At 36.6% G+C, this 13,467-nt stretch overlaps 1 protein-coding gene across 1 annotated transcript in view; it reads right to left on the reverse strand.

Annotated features, from left to right (window-relative positions):
* Positions 1-5,135: 5,135 nt before the first annotated feature.
* Positions 5,136-13,467, reverse strand: part of CCDC88A (coiled-coil and HOOK domain protein 88A) — a 46,486-nt gene continuing 38,154 nt past the window's right edge. The window contains exons 23-26 of the mRNA XM_029084786.1: positions 13,078-13,289; positions 7,071-7,154; positions 5,816-6,019; positions 5,136-5,512 (exon numbers count right to left, since the gene is read on the reverse strand). Coding sequence (XP_028940619.1) covers positions 5,430-5,512; positions 5,816-6,019; positions 7,071-7,154; positions 13,078-13,289 — 583 coding nt within the window. The 3' untranslated portion in view covers positions 5,136-5,429. The remainder of the gene's footprint in view (positions 5,513-5,815; positions 6,020-7,070; positions 7,155-13,077; positions 13,290-13,467) is intronic.

Raw genomic sequence — 13,467 nt, forward strand, 5'->3', positions numbered from 1 at the left:
TATATATATATTTAATAATATAACTTCCTTATCATACACAACCATACTCATACCACACAGTTTTATTATCTTCAGAAACCAGTAGTGGGGATTCAGCCTCACTAGTGTTGACACAGGTGGTAGGAACAAGATCACTGGTTAGAACTGACCGTAGGTCACTATGATCAGATTGCTGATTAGCAGAAGGCTGTTCCTGATTTTTCGGTACAGATCTAAATGCTGACAGATTTGCCTGATCAGGTTTTTTTGATCTTTGAGGCAATCCGCTTATATTACTGACTAATTCAGTGTTAAGGGATAAAAATGGCTGAGACACAATAAATGATTCTGTGCTGTCATTACCTGATATACTGACTTTATCATTAATCACACTTGTGCTTAGCAAAGTTCTCTCACGAAAATTTGACCTTTCCATCCTTGAAGTCTTAGGCACATCAGAATTACATCCTAAATTACGTGGTTTAACTGTATTAGTTGCATCACTTTGTGGAACACAATCTACTCTGTAAGCCACACAGTGAAAAAAATTAGAGGGTAACTGGTGTGCTGAGTACTCACTAGAGGTTGATGGAACACTTCTGTCAGTGGTGGATGGTGCTGGATCAACTGATACAGGTTGCCTACTGTCCTTAGACAAAAAATCGTGAATGCTTGTCCTTCGAGTAGTTCCTTCTGCCGTAGAAATCACGCTACTTGCACGAGGTAAGGTAGCATAGGGATTGCAATCTCTTGATTGTCGCTGTGACACAGTTGCTTGTATCTTTTCTTTAACTGATTTGGCCTTCCCTTGAGCGCCTAATGTAAATTTCATTGGAGAGCTAGTAAAGTAGGTATCTTCAGTTTTACGAAGGCTGGGCCTTACAAGTTGTTCTGGTTTAACGGCTCGTCCATCTGAAAAATCAACTGTATTTTTCACACTTAATGATCTCACAATACCACAGCCAGTAGACTGCTGTTTTCTTAGCTTTTCCTTTCCTGTCAGCTCCACAGACTCAGATAAGCTTCTCATGACTTCATCTAAAAGATTCTCCTCACTTGTAGATTTCGTCTGTCAAAAAAATGAAACACCTCATAAATTTATAAATTGTAATTTTGACACTTCTTAAGCAATCTTTGTGGACATAAATGAAAAAATGGTTAAAAAGGGGTTTTTTTTTTTTAATTTCTCAGATCTAAAAGCAGTATTAAACATTTATGTATTATACACTCACGAGTTTTCTGTACAGCTTACAAGAAAGTACTAGGTGTCAGATAGATCACAACTATCTGGAATTAGTTTCTGTAATACTGATTAACTCAACAAATCAGATTATCAAATCTTCAAGTTTATCTCACTCACATGCTCTCTGCCATCGCTCATCAACACTTCCTAAGCAATTTTAACTTATACTGATCATCCAGAGTTAAAAGCTTAAATCTCTGTACACTCAAATAATAAAGACAAAAATCTCAGAAAGTAATACAAAGCATGTAACATTTAGGCACCCTTGGTACCCAAAGTTGGACTGGACAGCTACCTATTTTTTCTTTTGAAGAAAAGACTTCAGAGATAGTTAAAAAAAGTTTAGGTGAATACTCAGTGAAGAAAGATTTCAATCTTTTTCAAAATGGTAAAAAAGACAATTTGGAAAGAATTAACCTAAGAGCATTAAGGAAATGCTCTAGCAGAAAGCTGAAAAGAGACCTCTTCAATATCCTTCCAACCTGAAAGATCCTGTGACGCTATGAAAGGGATCCTGTGACGCTATGAAAGGGATCCTGTGATTCGTGAACAGCAGCAGACTAGACTTGATGACTCAGGTTCTTTTATTTCTATTACCAGAACAGTATTGTCTAATGCTTAAAAAACCAAATCCTTGTCAGACAGACCACAGGTGAGAGCTAATTTTAAGTATTTAACAAAAAATCCAGAAACAGTACAGATTCAAGTCACAGACTACCCCAGTCAGTTCAGCTGTGAATGTATATTTTTCAGTTTCAGCTGTTTTGTCAGAAAGAGATGGAGTCTGATCCTTACTCTTGGTAGGCCCTATTCACAGGAACTGGCTTGCTTTATCCTACAGCACTTCTAGGTTTTGGACAGATCTACTCTAGAACTAGTGACGAAGAAATCAGAACACTAGCAGAGACAAGGCAATTTGGGGCTTCTAACAAACCATCACTGATTTAGAGAGATATCTCTTTGCCTTATTCCTCTCAGATGTCAATGAGCTCCAAGGTCAGTTTTTTTGCCCAGTACAGTTGAAAAGATGAAACTGAAGCAGACAGAGTCTCTCCTCAGGGAATGAAATAAAACATCTTCCTCCCTGTTGATGTAAGACAGATCTGACAACAGCTCTTACTGAAGGCAAAGTGCCGAACTGGAAGAAGAAAAGTAAACCTACTTTGAGTTCATGGCCTTCCATCTGAACTCTGATGAGTGTACTATGCATCAGCACACTAGACAATTCTGTGTGGTAGAGATCGACTTTCTTAACTAATTCAGTAACCTGGAAAGGGTCAAACTGTGAAATTCCAAATGATTTTGTGTGTAATACAGCATTTATAGTTTATCAGAATACAGTCCACACTACTTCTTAACGCAGGCCTAACCAGTACCTCCACGAAGTTTTAAAGCAATTCTATGCACCCTAAGTCTTCTATTAATTCTGTGCCCATATATAGGATAATTAATACATAGTTAAAATATTTTTTAAACTAACCTCACTTGAGGTGCTTTTGTTGCTTTCTTCTAAAAACTGTTGCAGGGTAACAACTTCACTTCCAGGAGAACCAGTTTTGATCTGTTTTCCACGACTATCCAGTGTTTCAGATGTTCTTTGCTGGAGCACAGGACTAGACCTTGTATGACCTTTCAAATACTGAACAGGACTGCTGCTGCTGCTAGACCAAGCCTCATGTTCATGCAGCAGACTAAATTCTCCGCTGCTGTGACTTTGCGGCCTGCTTTGATTGTTAACTGCACCTGCTTTTGGAGTAAATGGTATTAAGTATTCCGTAAGAAAAATATATGAAAGCTATTAACAGTATAACCATACTCAAATCTGGAACACTATCAGATTCAGTCAACAATAATTCTATGTAAAATACTAAAAAATCCAGTTGTCCTTTTCTACTCAAACCAAATCTATTATTAATACAATTGCACTCCCCTGACTTACCTCTTACAGCTCTTTAAACAGGACCTGATAGCTTTTCAATAAAAAACTACCTTTCACTTACAATCTGGGCCTCCATCTACAGAATACTATAAGATACGCCTCCACTCTTGTTCAGTATCACTGTGAGGCACACACTCTAATACACTATTAATAAGTTTTACATTAAATGAAATACAAAGGATTGAATGGAAAGAAAACACTTTCTTCAACATAGTTTTTCAACAAGAACTATTTAGGAATGCTGCTTTTCCAACAGTTTCTGCCATTATTTCTAATTTATTACAACAGTGACCTGAAGGAAGGATATGGCATTAAATACAAAATAAATTCCACAACATAAATTCTTTTTATTTTTAATAACTGCGACTTGCTAAAAAATACTGGTGAATAATTAAGTATTCCCTACTTCATATTATTAAGAAATGAACTTAAGTTTCAAGAAAGATAAATTGTTTAAAGGAGAAACTATACAGAAACTGGCGCAAAGACTACCTCAAAGGATCTTTTACAGAAGGGAATAATCAAAGAGAGAAAAGAAACTAATAAAAATGTTACACTAGCATCCATCTCTAAATTTCCAAAGAGATACTGTTTAATAAATGTAAGCTATGAATATTAAATGAAGGCTTGAGTTGTCAGCGTTCTAGTCTAGTATGTACAATGATCTCCAGCTAGAATGGCCATTATAAACAAAAATATATCAAGGCTCACAATATATGAAATTTAGCGAATATTGTTAATCCAAGAACATTATTTACCTTTTAAAAACAAAATATAAAAGTTTACAGGATGGTATTATAACTGCTATTTTGTCCAGTTTGTGTTGTACACTATACAGCTTTACAGCAGCAGTGAACGCATAGTAGGATGCTACGAGAAAAAAATAGAGCAACTTCTCTGCTTAAAAATAAGCAATTTTAAAGTCATTGGAGGGAATTCTTATTTTGTAACACTGTTACTTGGGTTAGGTTTGGTTTAAAATACTTTGAAACTTATATAGTAATATCAACCTTTTAGTACTTATTAAAAACGTAAGTTCTATTAATACTTGTATCCTTTCCTAATTTGGGGAATGAAGGCTACAAAATGCTTAAAGAAAAATATGCTGTGGTGTGTTGTGGGAATATTTTTCCTTAAAGCTATATAATGATCTTACAGAGGAAAATAATGGAAATTAAGCATGTATGTAAATTCACCTACAGCATACCTTTGACTTCATGGAGTGAAGCATTGTTATTGCTATTGCTAGTGGATGTTCTGCCACTATCAAGGCTGGCTGGTCTGGAAGCTAAATGGAAAATTAGGAGACACCATGATGAACAAAATTCTAGCAGATGCCACGGTACCTTTACATTCTGATCACAGAATGCTCAGAGGCAGGAATCATGCACTATTTCACAGGCTGAGCATGCCCATTGTCAACAAAGTGGTTTCTTACAGATCAGAAAGCGAAGGGATTTCCAGGCAGTCCAAGAGGACACTTTAGAAAAGGGCACTACAGGAATAGTAAGGTACAAGGGAAAGGAAAAGAGAAATAGAGTGTACGTTTAGAATTGAAACTGATTGGTTAGTGGGAAACCAGGATTTTACAGATGAAAGGATGGACATGCAGAAAGCTGCTTGTGATTAGGTCACTTACAACAGATTTGACAAGGAACCTTGCACATTGTTGAAATGCCACGAACAGGAGGAGCAAGAGCATCTGCACAGATAATGTCCTGTACTCCTATCCAATACAAGGGAAATGCACAGTTATCATCTTCAAAAATGTTTATTGTTTATACTAGTATTTAAGTGTTTAGAGTTAAATTTCACTTCTAAATAATCTATTATAGCTCTCACTTCATAGCTTTGCTTGAAGGAACATGTAATGATTTTATAAAATACAGTATATGAATGAGTTTACATTTCACTGAACAATAAACATTGAAAAGTCAGGACAGATCTGTATTTGGTTTGTTGTTTTTTTTTCAAGATTGAAATGATAACTTCTTTTATTTTACTATTAACACCAAATACATTTTTAAAAGGGAAAAATGTTTTGATCCTGTTCAGATGCACTTCACAGATACTTTCTATTAGAGATATAGAACATCTATCTGATGTAGTAAAGAAAGAAAAGAATAATCTGAAGAAATGATACTATGCATTCAAGAGAGATGCAAATCACAGAAAGCATGCTCACTTGTAACTGTGCCATTCACTTTTCTTTTCCCCCAAACTTTGTTAACATTCACATAAAATATTCTTAATTCATTTAATTCAAGTTCACATCTTACCATGAACTCTTGATCCTGTACTAGAATCATCACTAATACCTTGTGGACTTACATCTTCAAAGGATGTAGTATCTATACACAGAGACATAAAAGAAGGTGTAAAATAAAATAAAGTGAAAATATTATTGAAATATTTATCTGTCAAACATACTAAAACATTTTTCACACCGATCCATTTTTAATTAGGTAACGTTCATAAAATCCTGAAGCATTTTATAACTGCATTTATTAAACTTACTCAGTATCTTAGCACTTCAAATCAATTATTAAGATTGCTTTTTGCTGAAAAAACTTAACATATAAGTAAAACCAACAGTTATATGAAATTGCTGTTACACATAGTCACATCAGGGTGCAAGAAGCTTCTACCTATACCTTTATTATTTAGCAACTGCTTGGATCTGAAGCCTGTAGAAGAGTTGACAGTTGCAAAGTTGATAGCTGTAGTAGAGAAGGCCATAGCTCCCAATTCTTTCCTCCTTTTACCCGCAGATATATCATCAGGACCCTCCAGATGCTCAGAACTACCTGTCCATTGTCCTCCTGCTAGGACCATGGACTGCACCAGGTCATTCATGGCTGGGATGCAAATGAAAGCAAATGATCAGCATGGTCAATGTATTTGCTTCTGTTCTCATTTTGTATCGCAAAACGTTTGACAGTTTTCTAAGCGTTAAAGCGCGTACTGAATACTGGAAGATATAAACACAAGATCATCCATGTTATGACATGCAATCAGCTCAATGAATGAGAAGTGTTGTAAGTCAGAGACTACTTTCAGCTCAGTATGGTTCTTAAAACTGATTTTATTAGGTATAATTGCCATGCTTGCGCTGCAATGATATGCAGTATGTCTATTAGAAGCTTTGATATACTGTTTGCAATGATAAAATGGAATGAATAAGGATAAAATGGGCAAAGGTGCTAATACAATATAATGTCAACAATGATACGGGATCCTTGTACAGTGCAGGTTACTGCAGGGATACTGTATTTTACATAATACCAAATAAAAGGATCTGAAAAAGATGATGTCTGATGATATTCACCTTTACTTCACAAAAGTAGAGAAAATTGTCCACCCTCATTACAAAATAAAATAAAATAAAACACATACAGCATTTTGGCAACAACAACTGAGGAATACTTGAAGAGTGACAGACCACCATACAGCCTTGTACTATTTTCTACACTTTCTGTAAACAAAAAATTTCAGTGATTTCTTAACAAAAGGCTTATGAAATGTGTAATTTAGAACTATTTAGGTTAACACAGTGCACTGTAAATTTATATACACAGACACGTGTATATAGACAACCATGTATACAAATATATGCAATCACAATGCACTGAATATATATATATATGTATGTGCTTATGTGTGTCAATGTGTGGGTATGTGTGTGCATGTGTGCACATATATAAAGTATTCAGTGCCAAGGTTTAAAAAATAAAAAAAAATAAAAAAAATAAAAAAAGAAAAAGCTCCAGCTCCTTGTATTGTAGCAGGCCTTGCACATTGCAAAATAGGAGGAAAAATACAGCGCAGTCCAGGGAGAGGTTAGTGAAAAATTAGTAATGGAAGCCAGTGTAGCCATTTAAAAGAAGCTGAACTGTCATAAAGTCTTACACATGGAGCGACGGTAGAAGGCCTTCATTTTGTCTTTTTCCTTCGGTCTGTTCCTCAAAAAGGGCAGTCTTTTCAGTGCAACCACTTTTATGTCATAGCATGAGGAAAAACGGAAACAGGGAAATGAAAGAAAAAAAGGGAGAAGAACAGATGGAAGTTAAATGTTGAAACTAAGGACAGAAATGAATGTCTGAGTTCAAGCTATGTTTGCTATGCTACAAACTATCATTGTCATGCTTCTGTGTGATAATGAAATATGAAAACTACACTGAAATATGAAAACTACACTACAAAAACTTTAATATACTCAGAAATGCACCAAAAATAATGAAGAGTGTAATACAGTTTTAACTGCCAAGCTTGTCAAAAAATAAATGTAACTTCTTTGCAGACGATTATGTAGTTTTTACTGTGAAAAACAACATTTCTTGAACATAAAAATATGAAGCAAAAAAACCTTAAAATGAAAGCAACTCTAAATACAACTTCTACTTTTCAGATATGTTCACCTATTTTTTTTTTTTTTTCTGAGATTAACAACTTTTGTCATGTTTTTCCCCTGCATCTCTAGTAGGACACAATTTATTATTAGTCTTCATTTGTTAACAAAATAATTTTGGTCATCTACTGTCTTGTAGAGAAATTACATGGACCTTATGTTCAATCTACTGTTTGTGTGCAGTGATTTTAATATTTTACTGAAATAATCCACATCAAATCTGTAATAAGAAAAAATAAAATCAAGATTTATTGGCTAGGATGATATACACCAAATTTTTTAGCTGAAAAAATACCGAAGATTAAAAAAATAGCAAAAGAAAATCCAAATGTGAGTGCTGTTGTAACATTTTGGGAAGGCTAAGGGAAAACTGAGATACATAATATCAGGAAATAGTTAAAATTACAACCAGTATTAAAAGATGGAGGAGGAGGAAATCACAAGTTAATCTTGTCCTTAGCATCAGCTGTTCTGCATTAGTAACTGATTACTGGCAGACACCTGCATTTTGAAGCATCAGATAAACGCGTCAGCTGACTGCCAAGCACACAGGAGCCACATGCAAACAAGTGGCATGTTAAGATCCAGAAAGAAATGCATAATGAAATTACAAAATTACCAAAAGGTTCTTATTTATGCAGATATGAAAGCAGCGTAGTCCAGTCTATCAGCCCGAGATCTGCTTGCTTTATCTCTCCGAAGGCACTTTTGGGACACATGCATTGTCATTTGCCTTGGTTTTCTGCTCAACCAGCAGTTTGTTATACAGCAGTACCTATATATACATATGCATTTACAAGTGCACATGAACTACCCTGGAAGAGAAAGAACTCTCCCCCTCCATCATATTATTCTGTGCTTGCACTTAGAGTAAGAAATTTACAATGCAATACGCTTTACAGCTTCCAATGAATGCAGGATTGGCACAGCCACAAGTGCCAAAAGCAAACACAAAAGTTCTCACAGTTGCAGAATATAACTCTTATCTTGACTTAAGAGGGACAGCAAACACCTTCCTATGTCAGGTCCTTACGATGTGGGGTGGAGAAGAAGAGAGAGAAAAGAAAGGCACGTGTGCTACCTATGTAAGACAGAAATACACTAAGTGCAATTTCACCTTTGAATTTTTCACTACACAGGTATACAGATATTTTTTATTATGTACATATACTTAGAATCACAGAATGGTTTGGGTTGAAAGGGACCTGAAAGATCATCCAGTTCCAACCCCCCTGCCATCAGCAGGGACACCTTCCACTAGACCAGGTTGCTCAAAGCCTCATCCAGCCTGGCCTTAAACACTTCCAGGGAGGAGCAGCCACAGCTTCTCTGGGCAACCTGTGCCAGTGTCTCACCACCCTCACAGTGAAGAACTTCTTCCTAATATCTCATCTAAACCTCCCCTCTTTCAGCTTAAACCCATTTCCCCTTGTTTTGTACTTGCAGGTACTTCAAAACAAACAGATTTTTGTTTTGGTTTATTTTTTTTTCCAGATCAATAAAGCATGCCAAAACCAACATAAACTGACTGCTGACTGGCTCAACAAAAGTAGAAAGGCTCCTAAACCTCCTGTGAAGTAGACATGAATATTATCTATCTAGTTGTATATAAAATACATAGCTTTGAATATCTCCCTGCCAAAGGAATATGAAGCACAGCACCAGACTAGTTTTCTAGCAAGTATTAGTTATTACTAATATAATTAGTTATTACTAATCAGATTAAACACTAATGCCAATCTAGAAGTGATTGTTCTGTTTCTACTACTTTTTGTCATCATGGTGAAACATGATTCTTTTGTAACTTCTGTAACCCTTTATAGGCAAGATAACTGATCCCTTTTAATTAAAAATGTCCACCCTAATCTTATTAAAAGGTAAGCAGGTGATGTTCAAGAATCATTCCAGTAATTTGTGATTTTTGTTCATTAATGAAGATCACCTCCAAAAGGACTGATTTATGGCTCTCAGCAACTGTACCAAACGGAAAACTCCACTGCAGCTACTGATGTCCTGAAAATTGTACATGAAAACCTGCCCTTTGGTAAAATGCAACCTCCTTGAGAGACTACAGAAGTAATATCTGCTAGCTAAAGAAATGTCTTGCAGAAAATACCGGAATGGCAGAGCTACAGCAGAAACAAACAGGACACCACAAAGTTTAGCTTGGGCAGCTTTAGTTCTTTACACCTTTATTCCAACGGACTTTAAAAATGGGCTGGCAGGAGGACTATTTTGGTCCTCACCATCATCTACTCAAAGAACTCCAGTTGTAATTCACTAACTTTTCCTTCTCTTGTCAGTATTCTAGTAACATGTTCTTGCTTTTTGAGCTAAGAATGAATGATGACCATTGCAGAATTCCTCCACTGATCAGGAAATCTCCCAATTTTGTAATCCTCCTCCTATTTGCCAAACTCTAGGGAATTCTGTATGGATAGTATTAAAGTCCTCAAATCATTTTGTTCATGCACGCAAAGAAAGCGTTAGACACACATCTAAATGTTTTGGTAATAGAAAATGGAGCCAAATATACTACTGCTACTACTACTTCCACTATGATATGACGTGTCTGCTACTGGTAGTACTATTTAAAGATGACACGTGTACAAATAGACTTAATTCTTTGGGATGTTGATAATAATGCAAAATGGCTAAAGTGGAAATTAGAAGTAATCCCTTTTCTCCACAGAAAAAAAAAAATCCACTTGTTTGCCTTAGGTTGTCTATGCAAAAGCTCAGAATGGTGTCCCATCCCCCTGAGAAAAAAGGCTCTCCACAGCACAGACGTCAGATCTATGGTACTCACCCGATTCAGCCACCGCGTACAGATACAAAAAGCAAAGGTGAGAGTCTGCAGCCAGAGGAGCACGCAGTATCCACAGTGCCTGGAAGATTTAACTTGTGCTGCGTGCATTACCGGCCATGCAGGCACCCCCTCCTTCCCAGAGAGCCTCTGGAAACAGACAAGGGCTGTGAGACCTCAGGTGCTGTTTTCTCCGCAGAACAGGGTAACCTGATTTTTGCACCAAGATCACCTACCCTTGTAAGAGAATACGTCTCCTGAAAACATTTGCATGGGAAAGTGTCCTGTATTAGGAAAACAGTCTCCATCACTACCTTCAAAAGAAGAAAATCTACAGATTTCACATAGTGCATCTTTTTATCAGTAATGGTAGCAGCAGGATAATTCACTGTGGAATCAATATTTCCTCTCACTTTCTCTGACAGGGGATATGGGGTAGGAAACCTATACATCTCAAAGATCACTTGGTGTCAGATACTTTCTTTGTCTTCTAGCTTTTGAGAACACCTCTGATTTGTGCCAGTGACTGCAATTTGGGGAATCTAAGCTGCCTCCTCTTGCCTACTGAAGGACATGCAGGACATTTCACCTCAGCAGTTCCCTCTGGAACCACTGCCATTCCCAGATTCGGGAGATTAGGGTGGAACAGAACCTGTCTCTTCCCATACCCAAAACTGCCTTCAACCAGTGTGGAAAGCTACAATACCTGAGCATTTGCACAGAGAGGTGGCAGCTTAGAGGTTTTATCTTTCTTGTAGCTTTTTTCAGTGAAATTCACTACTGCCAAGCCACTTCTTACAGAAAAGAAAGGAGCCACAGTATCTAGATAGTTAGGATTTACAGACACCCCAAAAGCAGAAGAAATAGACTGTGAAATACGTACTATTACCAGTACTTCTCACACTGAGTACTTCTCTTAACTTTGTTGAGATGCAAACTGTCTCAGCAGAATTGTTAGGATTGAAGAACTACATCATGTATTCAAATTCTATCAAAAACTATTGTTTCCATGGCAACATGTGTAATGGAGGAAGGTTAGGATCCAGAATTAGATCAGCCCTTCCAGTTTGTGGATAAATACACTGGGATTAAGGGGAACATGAACAATGTCCATGGAGTAGAAAATTAATGAGGTTTGAACAACTTCAAACTTCTTTTGAGGATCAGCCACCGTAACTTCAATCATGGCTCCATCAGGAGGGTAACTGCACACTACAAGGTCCCAAGTATCATGCAAAGAAAATGTCACATAAAAGAGCCCTTCCAGAAGACAAAATTGGTGACACAGATGAAGATGGTCTGAACCAAAGCGTGCACACTCTTGATTCAAACTAACACACTTGCAAACACATCCACTATAGCTTCAGTCACTCCTGAATTCCAGGAGACTTCCAGTTTATATGTAAAAGCAACAGTTGCTTTTTTAAGTCAAAAGAATCTGTTTTGAGCCTTAACAGACCCTTACAATGAAAAACGCTAAGCTTCCCAAATTGACAAGTTAGCAACAGAAGTGATAAAATGTACCCCCGAACTTACTACTTTCTTCAGTTATTAAAAAAATCTCAGAAATCTGATTTTAAGTTTCCCTGAAATAGTGTTTTTAGATGTTTGTAACTTTGACCAAGCTTCTGCAATAAGCACAGAAGAAAAAAATAAATCACAATGGCTTTGATCCTTTCTAACACAGCAAATTCATAGCTGGCACAAAATCCAGAATATCAATCTGCTGTCTTTTGAAACGCAAGACATGAAATTTTAAAAAAGTATTGCAAAGATTTTAAGTGAATGTTAATACACATGTATTCTGATGCTTTTACATGCACAGCCAAAATGCTTTCGGTGCATAATTATTAAATAGAATCATTACAACCTGATAACTTGGCTGTAATATTCTCTCTCAAGTTGTGAGAAATTGTGCAGTCTATGACTCATGCCAAGAGTGGATAACAAAAAATACAGATAATAAATATACATGCTGCACAGAATCTGGCCTTTTATAGTGTGGGCATCCTAACTGATGGCTGTCAAGACTCTTCAAGGTTAGCAAATTGTGTCTGGAATATTCAATCTATCCACACCTCTGTAACCCTCCTCAGTCTCCGTCTCAGCCACTTAACTCATCTTTAGGATGAATTCACATCTTTTTCACAGGTTATGTCTCTATATTAACTCTCCCTATTGCATATTCAAACATTATCAAAATTCTTCATTGCTGGATTTGTAAGATGCTGGAGGAACACCTTCAGACAGATGTTTTTAGCAACTAAAGAGTCTTAGCACAGCCACAGTTTGGAAAGCACTTCCAAGACAAGGGGAAGGATTCATGCCGGGACAAGCGGGAGAAACAAAATAGGGTCCCAGTGAAGGCATCTGACATTTTACCCAAAATTCTGCTCGTCTGACCCAGTAACAGTGCGTGCTTCTTCTTACCCAAGCACTGTAAGTGTATTTCAACATATATATTTAGAGCTACAGAAGTGCTAAAAACTAGTTCCTGCCCAAACACTCAAGTAGTTTCCAGTAAGTCAGTATAAATCTGTCATTAATAAATGAATTCAGGCTTTGCTCCTAAGACTTAAAAAATTGTATTTAAAAATTCTCCAAAACACACCACCTTTTCTGAGCATCTCTTAATTTTTAATTGTACCAAAAAGATATTTAGCCAAGGATTATAGAAAGAAAAAATGTTCTGCAGTACTCACTACTACTTTTTTTGGTCCCCAAGGTCTGGCCATCTTCAAGAGAGTTTGAGCCCACAGAGGAACTATCCTGACTGTCCTGGTGGGGCAGCTGAAGAAATCCTTCACTGGATTCTGAACGGGTAGGTGTAAGGGTCACAGACTTCAAACGTTCTCTATTAACATCCTTCTTAGATTTTATCAGCTTCCTCATTTTCAGAGTAATCCAGTTGCCCCTTCTGTTACAAATAACACAGTACATTTATCGCATTTAAAAGTTACTTATGCCTTCAGACTTTTCCTGATTTGTATGCAAGAACACAGACATGATTCTGTTTCCCTGAAGTTTAATGAAATCTTGATTTTCAACTGGAAAAAGAACAGGTATGTCATGTTTTAGATTTTATTTTTTAT

Source organism: Antrostomus carolinensis, unplaced genomic scaffold (genome assembly GCF_000700745.2).
Source record: "Antrostomus carolinensis isolate BGI_N321 unplaced genomic scaffold, ASM70074v2 scaffold13094, whole genome shotgun sequence".
Classification (NCBI taxonomy): domain Eukaryota; kingdom Metazoa; phylum Chordata; class Aves; order Caprimulgiformes; family Caprimulgidae; genus Antrostomus; species Antrostomus carolinensis.